The sequence below is a fragment of the Pristiophorus japonicus genome, chromosome 21, assembly GCF_044704955.1.
Source record: "Pristiophorus japonicus isolate sPriJap1 chromosome 21, sPriJap1.hap1, whole genome shotgun sequence".
NCBI classification, from domain to species: domain Eukaryota; kingdom Metazoa; phylum Chordata; class Chondrichthyes; family Pristiophoridae; genus Pristiophorus; species Pristiophorus japonicus.
In genome coordinates, this window is record NC_091997.1 from 63,511,044 (window position 1) to 63,526,185 (window position 15,142).

Consider the following 15,142-nt stretch of genomic DNA (forward strand, 5'->3'; position numbering starts at 1 on the left):
CCTCGCTCTCTTCCTGTAAGACCCTCCTGAAAACCCACCTGTTTGACCGAGCTTTCCGTTACCACCGGGGGCCTCCCCTGAACAGTTCCTGCTTTGGCCCACCCTCGGTTGCTTTTTTGATTATGACCCTGTGAAGCATTTTGCTATGTTTAAGCCAACTCATCTTGCCTCAACTTAACTTTCCCCATAATCTGCAGAGGAGTGTCTCCCGATGTTTCTAGCATTCCCACAGGATCAGGGATTCACTGCGGCATCTTTCAGTTTAGTTTGTGATCAGTGGGCGATACCAACAGTCACCAACTTTATCCCAAAGGGCGAACAGCCTCGAAGGAGAGGTACCTGGTGTGATAACTGATGCAGTGGGTCACACTCTCAATGGAGAGAGTGTCATACTTACATAGGGAGGGGGAGGATCACGCTCATTGTGGCAAGTTCAGAGAACATTATTCAGCCATTTCCGACCATGAGGACTTTCTGTACCCTGACGCCTCAAACCTGCTATCAGCATATTATCCAAAAGTATCACATTATCTTACCTTCCCCGGAGAGTGGATTACAAAATGGACAAAAAGTACCACTATCTTCTGTTGTCATTTTATTTTGTATTTTCTTACTCTGATGTCACGAAGATTTTAAAGGGCTGTAGTGTAGAAATGGTTGCCGCTGATATTAGTGAATGGCTTTCAGGGTCTAGCTAACAGTCCTCTGTTAGTTTAACGGGTTAATCAGCTTACAGCAAAAAGGGTGACATTCCTTCCATTAGCAAAGAAATGTCGTACAAATGTGTTAAATGTTCATCTGCTAATATCGGCTAGAGTCTGGGGCTATGCTTGTTTTAACCATTGTAGGACCAGTAATAGTGTCTGGCTCTGTACCCGTTACTGCCCAGACTTACATGTGCCATTAGCGACGTGCAGAGTGTTACCCAGTGACGGGGCAGGGTGCCTCTTCCTCTCCCTGTTGCCGAGTTATGGGTGCCAGTCACTGCCCGATGCCTTGTCGAACTGTGTGGGCAGAGCCCTCAATGCAGCGGCTCAGTGATCCTGGGAAGGTGGGGTTTGTGAGGCACCGTTATACACAGAGCCTCTGACCTGGGAGTTCTCTGGGACAATGTTACTACAGCAATGGACTGGCATCAGGCTTATCCCAGCCGACCTCAAGATGGGTAAACAGCACAGGCTGGCTGAGGTAAGGAGTCCCCATTGAGTCCTCCGAAAGTGGGGAGAGGAGGGGACGGAGGAACTGACAGAAATAACATGAATTCTAATGTTAGTAATCCCAGGATTTTTGGCTGGAGCTGTGATGCAATAGTGTATAGTATTTAATAGTGATGCAATTACTGTCCAACTCCTGCTGTGAGCAGCAAGGGGTTTTACAGGGATACTACATCGGCAACATTGGGATCGGGATTTGTTAAATAGCGGATCTGGATACTCTGTGCTGAAGACACGTTACATCTGGACTAAGTTCAAGGCCCAGTGCCTGTACTAACAGCAGCCTGCCCCTGCGGGTCACACTGGCCACACATATTGATCAGCATATACGGTTTACCATTATGCAATCTTTATATTGAGAATATTAAATATTGCAGATATATCACGGTTTTATAATCAGGCCTGACTATCAGTGTACAATTGAAGAATGATATACAGCTCTGAGTAACATTGTAGTGGAACAGTTTTAAAGAATACAATCTAAAGTGCAGTGTACTCCTTGAACAGTCCAGCACTCCAGGAGCAGGGTTATTGGCACATCACAACTACAGGCTAAATCACAGTGTCAGATCGTCACCAGGATCCTTCCCACGGGGTTGGCGCAGCCTCTGCTTACTTACAATCCGTTTCCATCGCCTCCTCCTCTCGGGCATCCTGCGTCACCTCCCACCCTCTCTCTTCACGCTGTACGTTCCGTTACCATTTTCCAATTATACGGCTGAAACCCAATACTATTAGCCCAGCAAAAACATACCCAACATTCTAGAGCACGGGTCTGCCAACCCAATCATCCAAAAGTTTCGAGCCTAGCGGTTGCTAACACAATGTCTACCACAGTTTGCATCCTACCTGTAAAACTAAAGGCTCCTCTATTGCCGCAGGTCTCCCTGCACATCCCTGTATTGAAAAGGGTTAAGTATCGTAACAGTTAAATCATCATCATATGAAGACATCCCGTAACTGCCACAGGCACTGATGGCGGTTCCCGGATGAAGCCATATTCTCTCTGTCAGAAAATTAATGTAAACCTTCGGAGCTGGAAGAAGTGACCTGCAGCTGAAATAATGCAGTGTCCTCCCGCTTTTCGGGAAATAAAATCTCCTGTGAGTGTTGTTAAAGATAGAACTGCTCATAGTCAGTGTAGTTGCCTCTGCTGGAGGTCTCCTGAATAGTCCCAGTACAGTTGGATGTGGTGCCACCTGCCCTGGTCGGTAACATGATCCACAACAGTCAAACATTTCCCGGCAACACCCAAAGAGGGTGTTCCTGGTGAACAACACACTCTGAACTGGTTCGTACAGCACAACGTGTGAACGGCTCCCAGTTATCCATATTGTGCAAACACAAGCTGCAGTGGTGATGTGTTATACATTGCAGCTCGGCTCACAGTGGGCTCGCTGTCATTGGTGTCGCCGTTCCTTCTGAGTAGTGACTGTACTGGTTACTGGGTGTTAAAGGGTATTGGGGGAGAGTCAGGGGATTGTGGGAGAGTCGGGGGATTGGGGGGGGGAGTCAGGGGACTGGGGGAGAGTCGGCGGATTGGGGGAGAGTCGGGGGGTTTGGGGGGGAGTCGGGGGATTGGGGGGGAGTCGGGGGTTTGTGGGGGGGGAGTCGGGGAATTGGGGAGGAGTCGGGGGATTGGGGGGGAGGGAGTCGGGGGATTGAGGGAGAGTCGGGATTGGGGGAGGAGTCGGGGGATTGGGGGGGGGAGTCTCAGCAGCCTATGCCTCCTGTACAAACCGCCAGAGTCCCGGGGCAGGTGCCTGGATTACAGTGTGTCGTACAAGTGCAGAGTTTGCTCCAGTTGCTGGCTGATCCTCTGGTAGAAGAGGATCTGTTCCTGGAGGTAAGACTGCATCATGCGCTTGAAATCTACCATCCTGCGCTTGTGAAAATGATTCATCTCGGCCTGTAGAGCAAATCCAACCACCCGACAGCGCCTCTTTATCCCGTCCGCCTGCTCCTGGTCCATCTTCCCTTCATCACTCATCCTCTGGCTGTCTTTCACCTTGGCAAAGGCACCTGTTACCGACACAGACACACACCAATCAGTCAGCCCACATTTTACACTTGCCACCACTGGATTCATTTGAATTCTTGATTTTTACTTTTTTACCATATTACAAATTCCTACGAAATACTTGTACCATTTTAAACATAGAGCAGGAATGGTCACCTGTCCACCAAAGCAATGATATCACCAGAGCACTAAATCCGCTGATACCGTTTTAAGTGGGAGTTTTATCTTTTGAACCTGCAGGTCCTTCCGCTCACTCCCCGATGTGCTGACAGCTGTAACTCAGTGAGTCGCACTCTCGCCTCGCAGTCAGATCGGCCAAGAGTTCAAGTCCTACTCCAGAGATTTAAATACATAATCCAGGCTGACACTCCCAGTGTAGTACATGCTGCACTGTCGGAGGTGCCGTCTTTCGGATGAGACGCTAAACCGAGGCCCCATCTGCTCTCTCAGGTGGATGTAAAAGATCCCATGGCACTATTTCAAAGAAGAGCAGGGGAGTTATCCCTGGTGTACTGGGGCCAATATTTATCCCTCAATCAACATCACTAAAAACACACATTACCGGGTCATTTTCACATTCCAACAGTGACTACATTCCAAATATAATTCATTGGTTGTAACGTTCTGAGGTTGTGAACGATGCTGTATGATGATGATAAGTACAAGTTCCTTATTTCCTGTTGGAATTCAATCCCTTGGCTCTTTGTACCCCAGCAAAGTAGCAATTTTTCCTGCACCAGCCTGTTGCTAACCATTGCAGTCAATTCCGAGCAAGAGTCCCCAAACAGAAATGAGGAGCGGGAACCCTGTCTGATTTTAGCCCCAGGTACTGAGAGCGAATGGAACATCCCTAATGCGAGATCATTAGGTGTGAACAAACTTTGGATGGTTGTGGTCCGGGTATCTCTCCGCTCCACATGGGATAATGCAGCTCATCACTTAGCTCCGGAGAAACGTTCTTAATCACTGTTTCAACCAACAGGAGCCGTCTGTAAATACACTGCCTCCCATGGGGCAAACCCGTTACTGCGGTAACAAACCTGTTACTGCGGTAACATGGCAGCACTGGACCAGACTGTTCCAGGAGCCAATGGAAAAAGAGACTATTGAATACCTGCGGCCTCTATCCCACAAGGACCAGCCGCTGCCCATGACTCCACCATGGTCACACACCCAACGAAAAACTGTTTGAATCCTCTGACCCAGTAAATGCATGACTTTTAACCTTTGACCCAGTAAATGCATGACTTTTAACCTTTGACCCAGTAAATATGACTTTTAATCTTTAACTCGACATATGTGTAACCGTTGGCCTTTTTGCTTTCCAACTAGCTACTAGTTAAAGTGTTCCCAGCACTTCGTAACCGAGTGAAAAGGCTTTTTGTTTCTAAGCAGAATAGACTTTAATGATCGTCTATATTTTAGGATTTAATACAAGTACAGGTCACGTATGAAGAATTAGCTTTGATTCTGTTTATCTGGTGGTGAAAGGGAAAAGGTAAATGAATCTCATTGAGCACAGCTCCCGAGGTTTCAAACATCCAAACACAGTGATGGAGGATTGGATTAATACTGTAGGCCCAATCCACGGTATTAATTGTCATCCAAACAGCACCAGCAAGATTCTGAATCAAATTCTCTGACAGTATAGAACCTTTCCTATCGAGTGTCTCCACTTACACCAGCCGGAGGCTTCTGTCAGGAACTAGCTCTCTTGCCAATGGCATTTCCATAGGAAGCCTCGTCCCTTGTAACTATGGATACATCACTGACAGGAAGCACAGTTTAGTGTACCATAAAAATGGCACTGCAAGGCATAGTTCAGTAACTAGCAGTGGTATTTCCATGGTTACACTAGACTAGGCTTCTCGTTAATAATAACTTTAGATTAGCATTCCTATCAGTGACATTTCAATAGTTACTTTAGACTAGGCCTGTCAGTTGTGTTAACAGTTGCATTTGACTGGACATTTCAATGGTGCCTCTATAATTACACAAGACAAGACAATTATTTGTTCTTGAACCAATCCTAATCTTTACTCCCACGATTGTAATGATTCGGTAATATGATGTCAGCTCCAAGTTACCTCATGCTGACAAGCAACAGAACCCAGTCGACAAAAGTTAATAACTGGAGCCAAGTGATTCTGCTTCAGACTCTCAGTTCCTAGACACTGATGGCTGCCAAAAATCATGGGAGTGATTTCAGAAAATTATATCATATCCCAAGCCAAACCTTGTTTCTTGGAGGCATTCAATAGAGATCATGTCAGGTTAACTCGAAATTACAGTCAAGCCCAAATCACACCAATAGAAAATTAAACTTAAAACGCTCAGAAAATAATTTTGAGTTTTGATAGAGTAAATATCAGACAGAAGGGTCAGTGACCACAGGACACAGATTTAAGGTCACTGGCAGAAGAACCAGAGGGAAGATGAGAATTTTATTTTCCGCAGCGAGTTGTTGTGATCGGGAACGCGCTGCTGAAAGGGCAGTGGGAGCAGATTCCATAGTAACTTTCAAAATTGAATTGGAATAGAAAAGTTTGCAGGGATATGGAGAAAGTGTGGGACTGATGGGATCGCTCTCACAGAGCTGGCATGGGCTCGATGGGCCGAATGGCCGCCTCCTGTGCTGTAAGATTCTGTGGGAAACTACATTACAGGGACAGAGCAACAGATATGAACACCAGCAACATGATCATCTTTCTGTCAGACTGGTCCAAGCTCAAGTGAGATGATGTCAGTCGTAGCATTCTTACCAGCTATACTAACGGTATCAGGAAATTCAGAACTGATCCAGGACCCAAACTGGGGCCCTCGCAGTCTGCACGCTCCCACACTTCACCACGCACTCGGTTTTGTGCTGTAATCTGTACCGCCTCTGAGTCAGAAGGTCATGGGTTCAAGTCCCACTCCAGAGCCTTGAGCACAAAAATCCAGGCTGACACTGCAGTGCAGTGCTGAAGGAGTGCCACACTGTTGGAAGTGCCGTCTTTCGGATGAGACGTCAAACCGTCTGCTTTCTCAGGTGGATGTAAAAGATCCCACGGCACTATTAGAAGAAGAGCAGGGGAGTTCTCCCCGGTGTCAATATTTATCCTTCAACCAACATCACTAGGACAGATTATCTGGGTCATTATCACATTGCTGTTTGTGGGAGCTTGCTAGGTACATACTGGCTGCCGCGTTTCCCACATTACAATAGTGACTGCACTTCAAAAAGTACTTCATTGGCTGCGAAGCGCTTTGGGACATCCGGTGGCCGTGAAAGGCGCAGTCGAAAGACTTTCTGTTACCCAAAGAACCAATAGGTAACCAGTTAGCAGAACTTCTTCAACCGTCTTTCAAATCTGGGAGTGCCAGATCTTTTCTGTCCCCCGGCACTACTCTGCACTGAGCGAACAAAAGCAGGGTTGGATAATTCCAGCTAAGCACACACAAAAACAACTTGTATTTATATAGCACCTTTAACTTAGTGAAACGTCCCAAAGCCCTTCACAGGAGTGTTATGAGATTAAAAAAATTGACATCGAACAACATAAGGAGAAATTAGTGCAGGTGACCAAAAGCTTGGTCCAAGAGGCAGGTTTTAAGGAGCGTCTTGAAGGAGAAAAGAGAGGTAGAGAGGCGGAGAGGTTTAGGCAGGGAGATCCAGAGCTTGGGGCCCAGGCAACAGAAGGCACGGCCACCGATGGTGGAGCGATTATAATCAGGGATGCTCAAGAGGCAGAATTAGAGGAGCGCAGACATCTCGGAGGTTGTGGGACTGGAGGAGATGACAGAGATAGGGAGGGGCGAGGGCCATGGAGGGATTTGAAAATAAGGACAAGAATTTTGAAATCGAGGCGTTACTTAACTGGAAGCCAATGTAGGTCAGTGAGCACAGGGGTGATGGGTGAGTGGAACTTGGTGCGAGTTAGGCCACAGGAATAAGACAAGAATATGGAAGCTTAGGAACGAAAAGGAGAGGAAATAAATAATAGAAGGAATATGAATAAACGAGAAAGAGAACTGCATGCAAACATGATGTGAAATCAGCTTTCCTTCTCAGAGACCCATAAAGATATTACCAGGCAGATTAAAAACGTTGGTGTTATTGTAGTGAGAGCACAACTAGCAGTTCCGAGGGGGAGGACAAGCCCAAAGCTTTGGAAAAATGCACTCCTGGATGGCAGCCATTCCCCGTGAAGCAGCTCAGAGTAAACAGCGGGACAGGAAACTGAAGGCAGCTTCCGTCAGCCTCGGGGAAAGGACAGTCTGGTTTTCCTAACATTACAAATGGCCGCTAACCCTGACTGCGACACCCTCTCTCTGTGTTGCCCCTTGGTGCATTAACCCCCTGTCCTGTGGGGTGCCCCTCCCCTCGGCCCTGCTCTCACGGCATGGAGGGGGCTGCTGAGTTATAGCAATTAATATTAAAACCAGATTATTATTTTAATGGCCAGTTAACACTAAAAATATTCTCAGCTACTTTTTTTCCTCCTGAAATTTCTGTGTCATCGAGAGAAGGAAGGAAAGTTTTTAGCTGGTCTGAGAGAATCCGCATTAGTGTCTAAACAGCTTGGTCACCGCCTTATATCCCTTAACCCCATCTTCTCCTCATATCTCTCACCCCCTTCTCCCCAGATCCCTCAACCTCACCATCTCACTATATCCCTCACCCCCACCTTCTCCCTATTTCCCTCAACCACTTCTCCCCATATCCCTCACCCCCACCATCTCACCTTCTCCCCAGATCCCTCAGTCCCATGATATTCTTCAATCCCATCTACGCAGGTCCTCACCATATCACACCATCTCCCTCAATCCCATCATACCCCTCAACCCCATCGATCCACTATATCCCTCTATTCCACCTACCCACTGTATCCCTCAACCCCACATACTCACCATCTCCCCATATCCCTCAGTCCCACCTACTCACAAAACACAGTGACTCAACTTCAAGTGCAATTTATTGACTGTGAAAGGCTTTGGGACGTTCCGAGGTCATGAAAGGCGCTATATAAATGCAAGCTCCTCTCTTCTTTGGGTGAGAAAGTTCCAGCTGTTCTTCCTCTCCTACTCCAATTGCTTCATTTTAACTTGTGCGCCCGGGAATAGGACCTTTGCCAGGGTGAAATATTTGCCCCTGTGCAGGTGCATGAAGGGCCAGGTCACAAAGCACAGCAAAGGCTGAGTGTACCTTAGCAGCAGCTGCCGGGAGCCTGGTAATGTGGAGCTACACGATTCCCGATTTAGGGGCCCTCTGTACAAAAGCACCACATTCCTCAATGTGATCGGGAGCAGGAAGCGGAGAGAAATTCCCACAAAGATTAATCTGTTTACAATCCAGTAAGCAAAATGTATAAAGTAGGAATAGTGACTCAGTGATATTTCAGCAGAATGAAACACACACACATGTTGTATATTCTAGAAGTTCTGCTCAGAATGTAACAGGCTGCATGATGTCAGTTGTGTCTCTGGCTCAGTGCATAGCACTCTCTCCTGCTCAGAAGGTTGTGGGTTCAAGTCCCATTCCGACATGAGTCAAGAATCAAGGCTGACAGTCCAGTGCAATACTGAGGGAGCACGGCACTGTTGGGAGGGGCAGTGCTGAGGGAGTGCTGCACTGTCAGAGGGCAGTACTGAGGGAGCGCCGCACTGTCAGAGGGGCAGTACTGAGGGAGCGCTGTACTGTCGGAGGGGCAGTACTGAGGGAGCGATGCTCTGTCGGAGGGGCAGTACTGAGGGAGTGCCGCATTGTTGGAGGTGCCGTCTTTCGGATGAGGTGTTAAACCGAGGCCCCATCTGCTCTCTCAGGTGGACATAAAAGATCACATGGCACTATTTCAAAGAAGAGCAGGGGAGTTATCCCTGGTGTCCTGGGGCCAATATTTATCCCTTAATCAGCATCATTAAAAAATAGATTAACTCGTTGTTCATCTCAATTAGAGAACAGTTAAGATTAGCAATGAAGGCAAATTTGGATCACACTCTCTCACCCACTCACATACAATCTCGCTTTCTATCGGTAACAGTTGATACTTGGCTTATTTACCTTGGAATTAAATATACATAGACAAGAATACACATACTTGCTCACACACACTCCGTCTAAACAAACCCTCAACAAAATACTGAAATGCTTGCACTCACCACGCCCCCAGCATGCACAAACACACACATCCTGTCACATGTAGAACCAACACATGTACATACTTGGCACAAACGTACACACACACCGAGCCTCCCTCACTCAGTTATGGAGATAACAGGGCAATGACTCAGCCTCAGTGATCAGAGACAAAGGAGGCGGTAACTGATCGCAATCCCAAGCCGGTCACGCACACTTGGATTTCAGGTTTAATTTCCATACAGAAGGTAAGCAGGCACTGAGGAGGAAGACATCCCGGCTAAGGTTTAATTTGACCGTGACTCCTTGTACTAAGCAGCGGTCTCAATATTTCCCTGTCCTGCCCAAGGACACTTTGATTGTCCCCTTCCAGTGCCCTTTGCTCCTCATCAAGCATGGCCAGGATGTTGTTTTGGAGATTGATGTCCCCAGTGAAAGGATTCATTTCCCTGTCTCCTGCCTCCCTTCCTGTTTCTTTCTGGAACTTTCTCATTAATTTATCTACCTTCTTGCTTGAAATAATATCCTGAATATGAATTTTTAAGTGCTATTTACAGTACTGTGAACAGTTCTGGTCTCCGTATTATAAAAAGGATATAGAGGCACTGGAGTAGGTGCAAGAAAGATTTACGAGAATGATAGCAGAACCGAGGAAGAGCTGGCTGGGAGTCTTTTCTCGAAGAAAGAGAAGACTGAGGGGTGAACTAAGAGGTCTTTAAAATTATGAAATGGTAGATATAGAGGAGATATGTCCAATTACAGGTGAGACCAGAACTAGGGGCCAATATGATAGTCACTAATATCTCCAATATTGAATTCAGGAGAGAGGAGAGAATGTGGAGCTATCTACCACTGGGAGGGGTTGAGGTGAATAGTATCGATGCATTTAAGGGGAGGCTGGATAAACACATGAGGGAGAAAGGAATAGAAGGAGATGCCGATGGGGTGAGATGGAGAGGGTGGGAGGGGGCTGGTGTGGAGCATAAACCCCGGCACGGAGCAGTGGGGCCAAATAGCCTGTTCCTGTGCTATAAATACTGTGTAATGGCAGGCAGGCCTGACCAGGGAGAGAGAAGCTAGGGGTGGGACAGTGGGCCAGACTATTCAGATCAATCTTCTCCCTGCTGTAAGGATCCGATGCCACTTTGGTCAGTCACACTCCAGTTTCTAGAGGGCATCAGCCCACAGCACAGAGCCGGTTGTTATATGGGAAGCAGAGTTTTGGATGAGCTTATGTTTATGGAGGGTTGAGGATGGGCGGTTGGCCAGGGGAGCATTAGAGTAGTCGCGTTTGGGGGCAAAAAAAGGAATGGATGAGGATTTCGGCAGCAAATAGGCTGGGGCAGAAACGGGTGATGTTATGGAGGTGGAAATAGGTAGTGTTTGTGAGGGTATGGGGTCAGAAGCTTATTCTCAGGGTCAAATAGTACACAGAGATTGCGAACAGTCCGATTCCGCCTCAGTTACCAGGGAGAGGGATGGCGGAAATGGGGTTCTCTAGTCTCATATTTTGTCTTGTAACAACTACGAAGCGCCTTGGGACATTTCACTATGTTAAAGGCACTATAAAAATACAAGTTGTTGTTTGTGGTGGGGACCGAAGACAATGGTTTTGGTGTTCCCAATATTTAGTTGGAGGAAATTTCTGCTCATGTCGGGCAAGCAGCGTGACCAATCAGAGGCAGTGAGGTGGAGCTGGTGTTGCAGCGGAACATGTGGAAATTGACGCTATGTATTCAGATGATGTCGCCGAGGAGCAGCACGTAGATAGATGAGAGATAGGAGGGGGCCAAGAATAGACTAGTGCCTATCCTTGGCCCCGTCTGTCTCTGTCACTGCTATTGTGTTAATGGTGGGACACTGAGAGAGCATCAAATGTTGCTCTTCTGGGTTTTCCTGACCAAAGGACCAATAGGAAGCATCGCCACATTCTGCACTCCCCAATCCACCATCAGAGCCTGGACCCCACCCTAAGCAGTGTGCCGTTCACCCGCTTTATATCGATGGGTCAGCACCAGCCTCGCACCTCCCTCTGATGACAAACTGTTCAGATTGCAAAAAGGTTAAAGGTGAGGCCACAAGAAAACAACTTAAATGAAATAACTGATTATAAGAACATAAGAATTAGGAACAGGAGTAGGCCATCTAGCCCCTCGAACCTGCTCCGCCATTCAACAAGATCTTGGCTGATCTGGCCGTGGACTCAGCTCCACTTACCCGCCCGCTCCCCGTAACCCTTAATTCCCTTATTGGTTAAAAATCTATCTATCTGTGACTTGAATACATTCAATGAGCTAGCCTCAACTGCTTCCTTGGGCAGAGAATTCCACAGATTCACAACCCTCTGGGAGAAGAAATTCCTTCTCAATTCGGTTTTAAATTGGCTCCCCTGTATTTTGAGGCTATGGCCCCTAGTTCTAGCCTCCCCTACCAGTGGAAACAACCTCTCTGCCTCTATCTTGTCTATCCCTTTCATTATTTTAAATGTTTCTATAAGATCACCCCTCATCCTTCTGAACTCCAACAAGTAAAGACCCAGTCTACTCAATCTATCATCATAAGGTAACTCCCTCATCTCCAGAATCAGCCTAGTGAATCGTCTCTGTACCCCTCCAAAGCTAGTATATCCTTCCTTAAGAAAGGTGACCAAAACTGCACGCGGTACTCCAGGTACGGCCTCACCAATACCCTATACAGTTGCAGCAGGACCTCCCTGCTTTTGTACTCCATCCCTCTCACAATGAAGGTCAACATTCCATTCGCCTTCCTGATTACTTGCTGCACTTGCAAACTAACTTTTTGGGATTCATGCAAAAGGACCCCCAGGTCCCTCTGCACCGCAGCATGTTGTAATTTCTCCCCATTCAAATAATATTCCTTTTACTGTTTTTTTTCCCAAGGTGGATGACCTCACATTTTCTGACATTGTATTCCATCTGCCAAACCTTAGCCCATTCGCTTAACCTATCTAAATCTCTTTGCAGCCTCTCTGTGTCCTCTACACAACCCGCTTTCCCACTAACCTTTGTATCATCTGCAAACTTTGTTACCCTACACTCTGTTCCCTCTTCCAGGTCATCTATGTATATTGTAAACAGTTGTGGTCCCAGCACCGATCCCTGTGGCACACCACTAACCACCGATTTCCAACCCGAAAAGGACCCATTTATCCCGACTCTCTGCTTTCTGTTAGCCAGCCAATTCTCTATCCATGCTAATACATTTCCTCTGACTCCGCGTACCTTTATCTTCTGCAGTAACCTTTTGTGTGGCACCTTATCGAATGCCTTTTGGAAATCTAAATACACCACATCCATCGGTATACCTCTATCCACCATGCTCGTTATATCTTCAAAGAATTGCAGTAAATTAGTTAAACATGATTTCCCCTTCATGAATCCATGTTGCGTCTGCTTGATTGCACTATTCCTATCTAGATGTCCCGCTATTTCTTCCTTAATGATAGCTTCAAGCATTTTTCCCACTACAGATGTTAAACTAACCGGCCTATAGTTACCTGCCTTTTGTCTGCCCCCTTTTTTAAACAGTGGCGTTACATTAGCTGCTTTCCAATCCGCTGGTACCTCCCCAGAGTCCAGAGAATTTTGGTAGATTATAATGAATGCATCTGCTATAACTTCTGCCATCTCTTTTAATACCCTAGGATGCATTTCATCAGGACCAGGGGACTTGTCTACCTTGAGTCCCATTAGCCTGTCCAGCACTACCCCCCTAGTGATAGTGATTATCTCAAGGTCCTCCCTTCCCACATTCCCGTGACCAGCAATTTTTGGCATGGTTTTTGTGTCTTCCACTGTGAAGACCGAAGCAAAATAATTGTTTAAGGTCTCAGCCATTTCCACATTTCCCATTATTAAATCCCCCTTCTCATCTTCTAAGGGACCAACATTTACTTTAGTCACTCTTTTCCGTTTTATATAATCGGTAAAAGCTTTTACTATCTGTTTTTATGTTTTGCGCAAGTTTACTTTCGTAATCTATCTTTCCTTTCTTTATTGCTTTCTTAGTCATTCTTTGATGTCATTTAAAATTTTCCCAATCTGCTAGTTTCCCACTAACCTTGGCCACCTTATACGCATTGGTTTTTAATTTGATACTCTCCTTTATTTCCTTGGTTATCCACGGCTGGTTATCCCTTCTCTTACTGCCCTTCTTTTTCACTGGAATATATTTTTGTTGAGCACTATGAAAGAGCTCCTTAAAAGTCCTCTACTGTTCCTCAATTGTGCCACCGTTTAGTCTGTGTTTCCAGTCTACTTTAGCCAACTCTGCCCTCATCCCACTGTAGTCCCCTTTGTTTAAACATAGTACGCTCATTTGAGACACTACTTCCTCACCCTCAATCTGTATTACAAATTCAACCATACTGTGATCACTCATTCCGAGAGGATCTTTTACTAAGAGATTGTTTATTATTCCTGTCTCATTACACAGAACCAGATCTAAGATAGCTTCCAGATAAGTGCGGGGAGAATTCCAGCGCGGGGCTAGGAGTGATGTCGAGCTGGTCCATACAGAGCATGCACAGTAAGTTCAGCTGCTGCTCAGCCAGTTGCGGCTTGTTACGTGGCGTCTGTGCCAGGGATCAGCAGGCTTGCTTCCTCTGCAGTTTTCCAAGCAGTAGGGCACCTAGCAGAATGAAAGATGTCACACCACAAAGGGGAAATTAAAAATAACTTGCAGTTATGTCGTGCCTTTCACGGCCTCAGGACATCCCAAAGCGCTTTACAGCCAATGAAGTATTTTTGGAGTGTAGTCACTGTTGTAATGTAGGAAATGTGGCAGCCAACTTGCGCACAGCAAGCTCCCACACACATAATGTGATAATCTGTTTTTTAGTGATGTTAGTTGAGGGATTAAATACTGGCCCCAGGATACCGGGTGATGGCGGGGAAACGCCCCTGCTCTTCTTCAAAATAGTGCCATGGGATCTTTTATATCCACCTCGGTTTAACATCTCATCCGAAAGACCGCACCTCCGACAGTGCGGCGCTCCCTCAGTACTGCCCCTCCGACAGTGCGGCACACCCTCACTACTGCCCCTCCGACAGTCCGGCACTCCCTCAGTACTGCCCCTCCGACAGTGCGCCACTCCCTCAGTACTGCCCCTCTGACAGTGCGCCACTCCCTCAGCACTGCCCCTCCGACAGTGCGGGGCTCCCTCAGTACTGCCCCTCTGACAGTGCGCCACTACCTCAGTACTGCCCCTCCGACAGTGCGCCACTCCCTCAGTACCGCCCCTCTGACAGTGCGGCACTCCCTCAGTACTGCCCCTCCGACAGTGCGCCACTACCTCAGTACCGCCCCTCTGACAGTGCGCCACTCCCTCAGTACTGCCCCTCCAACAATGCGGCGCTCCCTGAGTACTGCACTGAGAACATCAGCCTGGATTTTGTGCTCAAGTTTCTGGAGTGAGGCTTGAATCTTCTGACTCAGAATCGAGAGTGCTAGCACGGAGCCACAGCTATTCTCTTTTAAAAGGCAATATAACACTCACAACCCTCCTGGTGAGCGTGAGATGCTGCAGTTAAGCTGGTTATTTGCCATCCCAACATGATCAAGGTCAGGTCTTGCTGCCTTCTCTATCGATCGGCTCCAGTCCAGCTCGCTGATAAGTTACCCAGAAATAACACAGTCCTCCCTTGCGGAGGATGCTATTTGTATCAGTGACAACCCTGAGGAGAAAGGCTGAGGTGTGCAGGGGGAGTCGGCACCTCCAGCTTCGATGGAAGGAAGCCAGAACTGGTGCAACTGTGTTTAAATATTAGC

The 15,142-nt window shown here is 47.1% G+C and overlaps 1 protein-coding gene across 1 annotated transcript in view; it reads right to left on the reverse strand.

Annotated features, from left to right (window-relative positions):
* Positions 1 to 582: 582 nt before the first annotated feature.
* snx33 (sorting nexin 33) overlaps positions 583 to 15,142 on the reverse strand; it is a 28,540-nt gene continuing 13,980 nt past the window's right edge. The window contains exon 2 of the mRNA XM_070864889.1: positions 583 to 3,236. Coding sequence (XP_070720990.1) covers positions 2,983 to 3,236 — 254 coding nt within the window. The 3' untranslated portion in view covers positions 583 to 2,982. The remainder of the gene's footprint in view (positions 3,237 to 15,142) is intronic.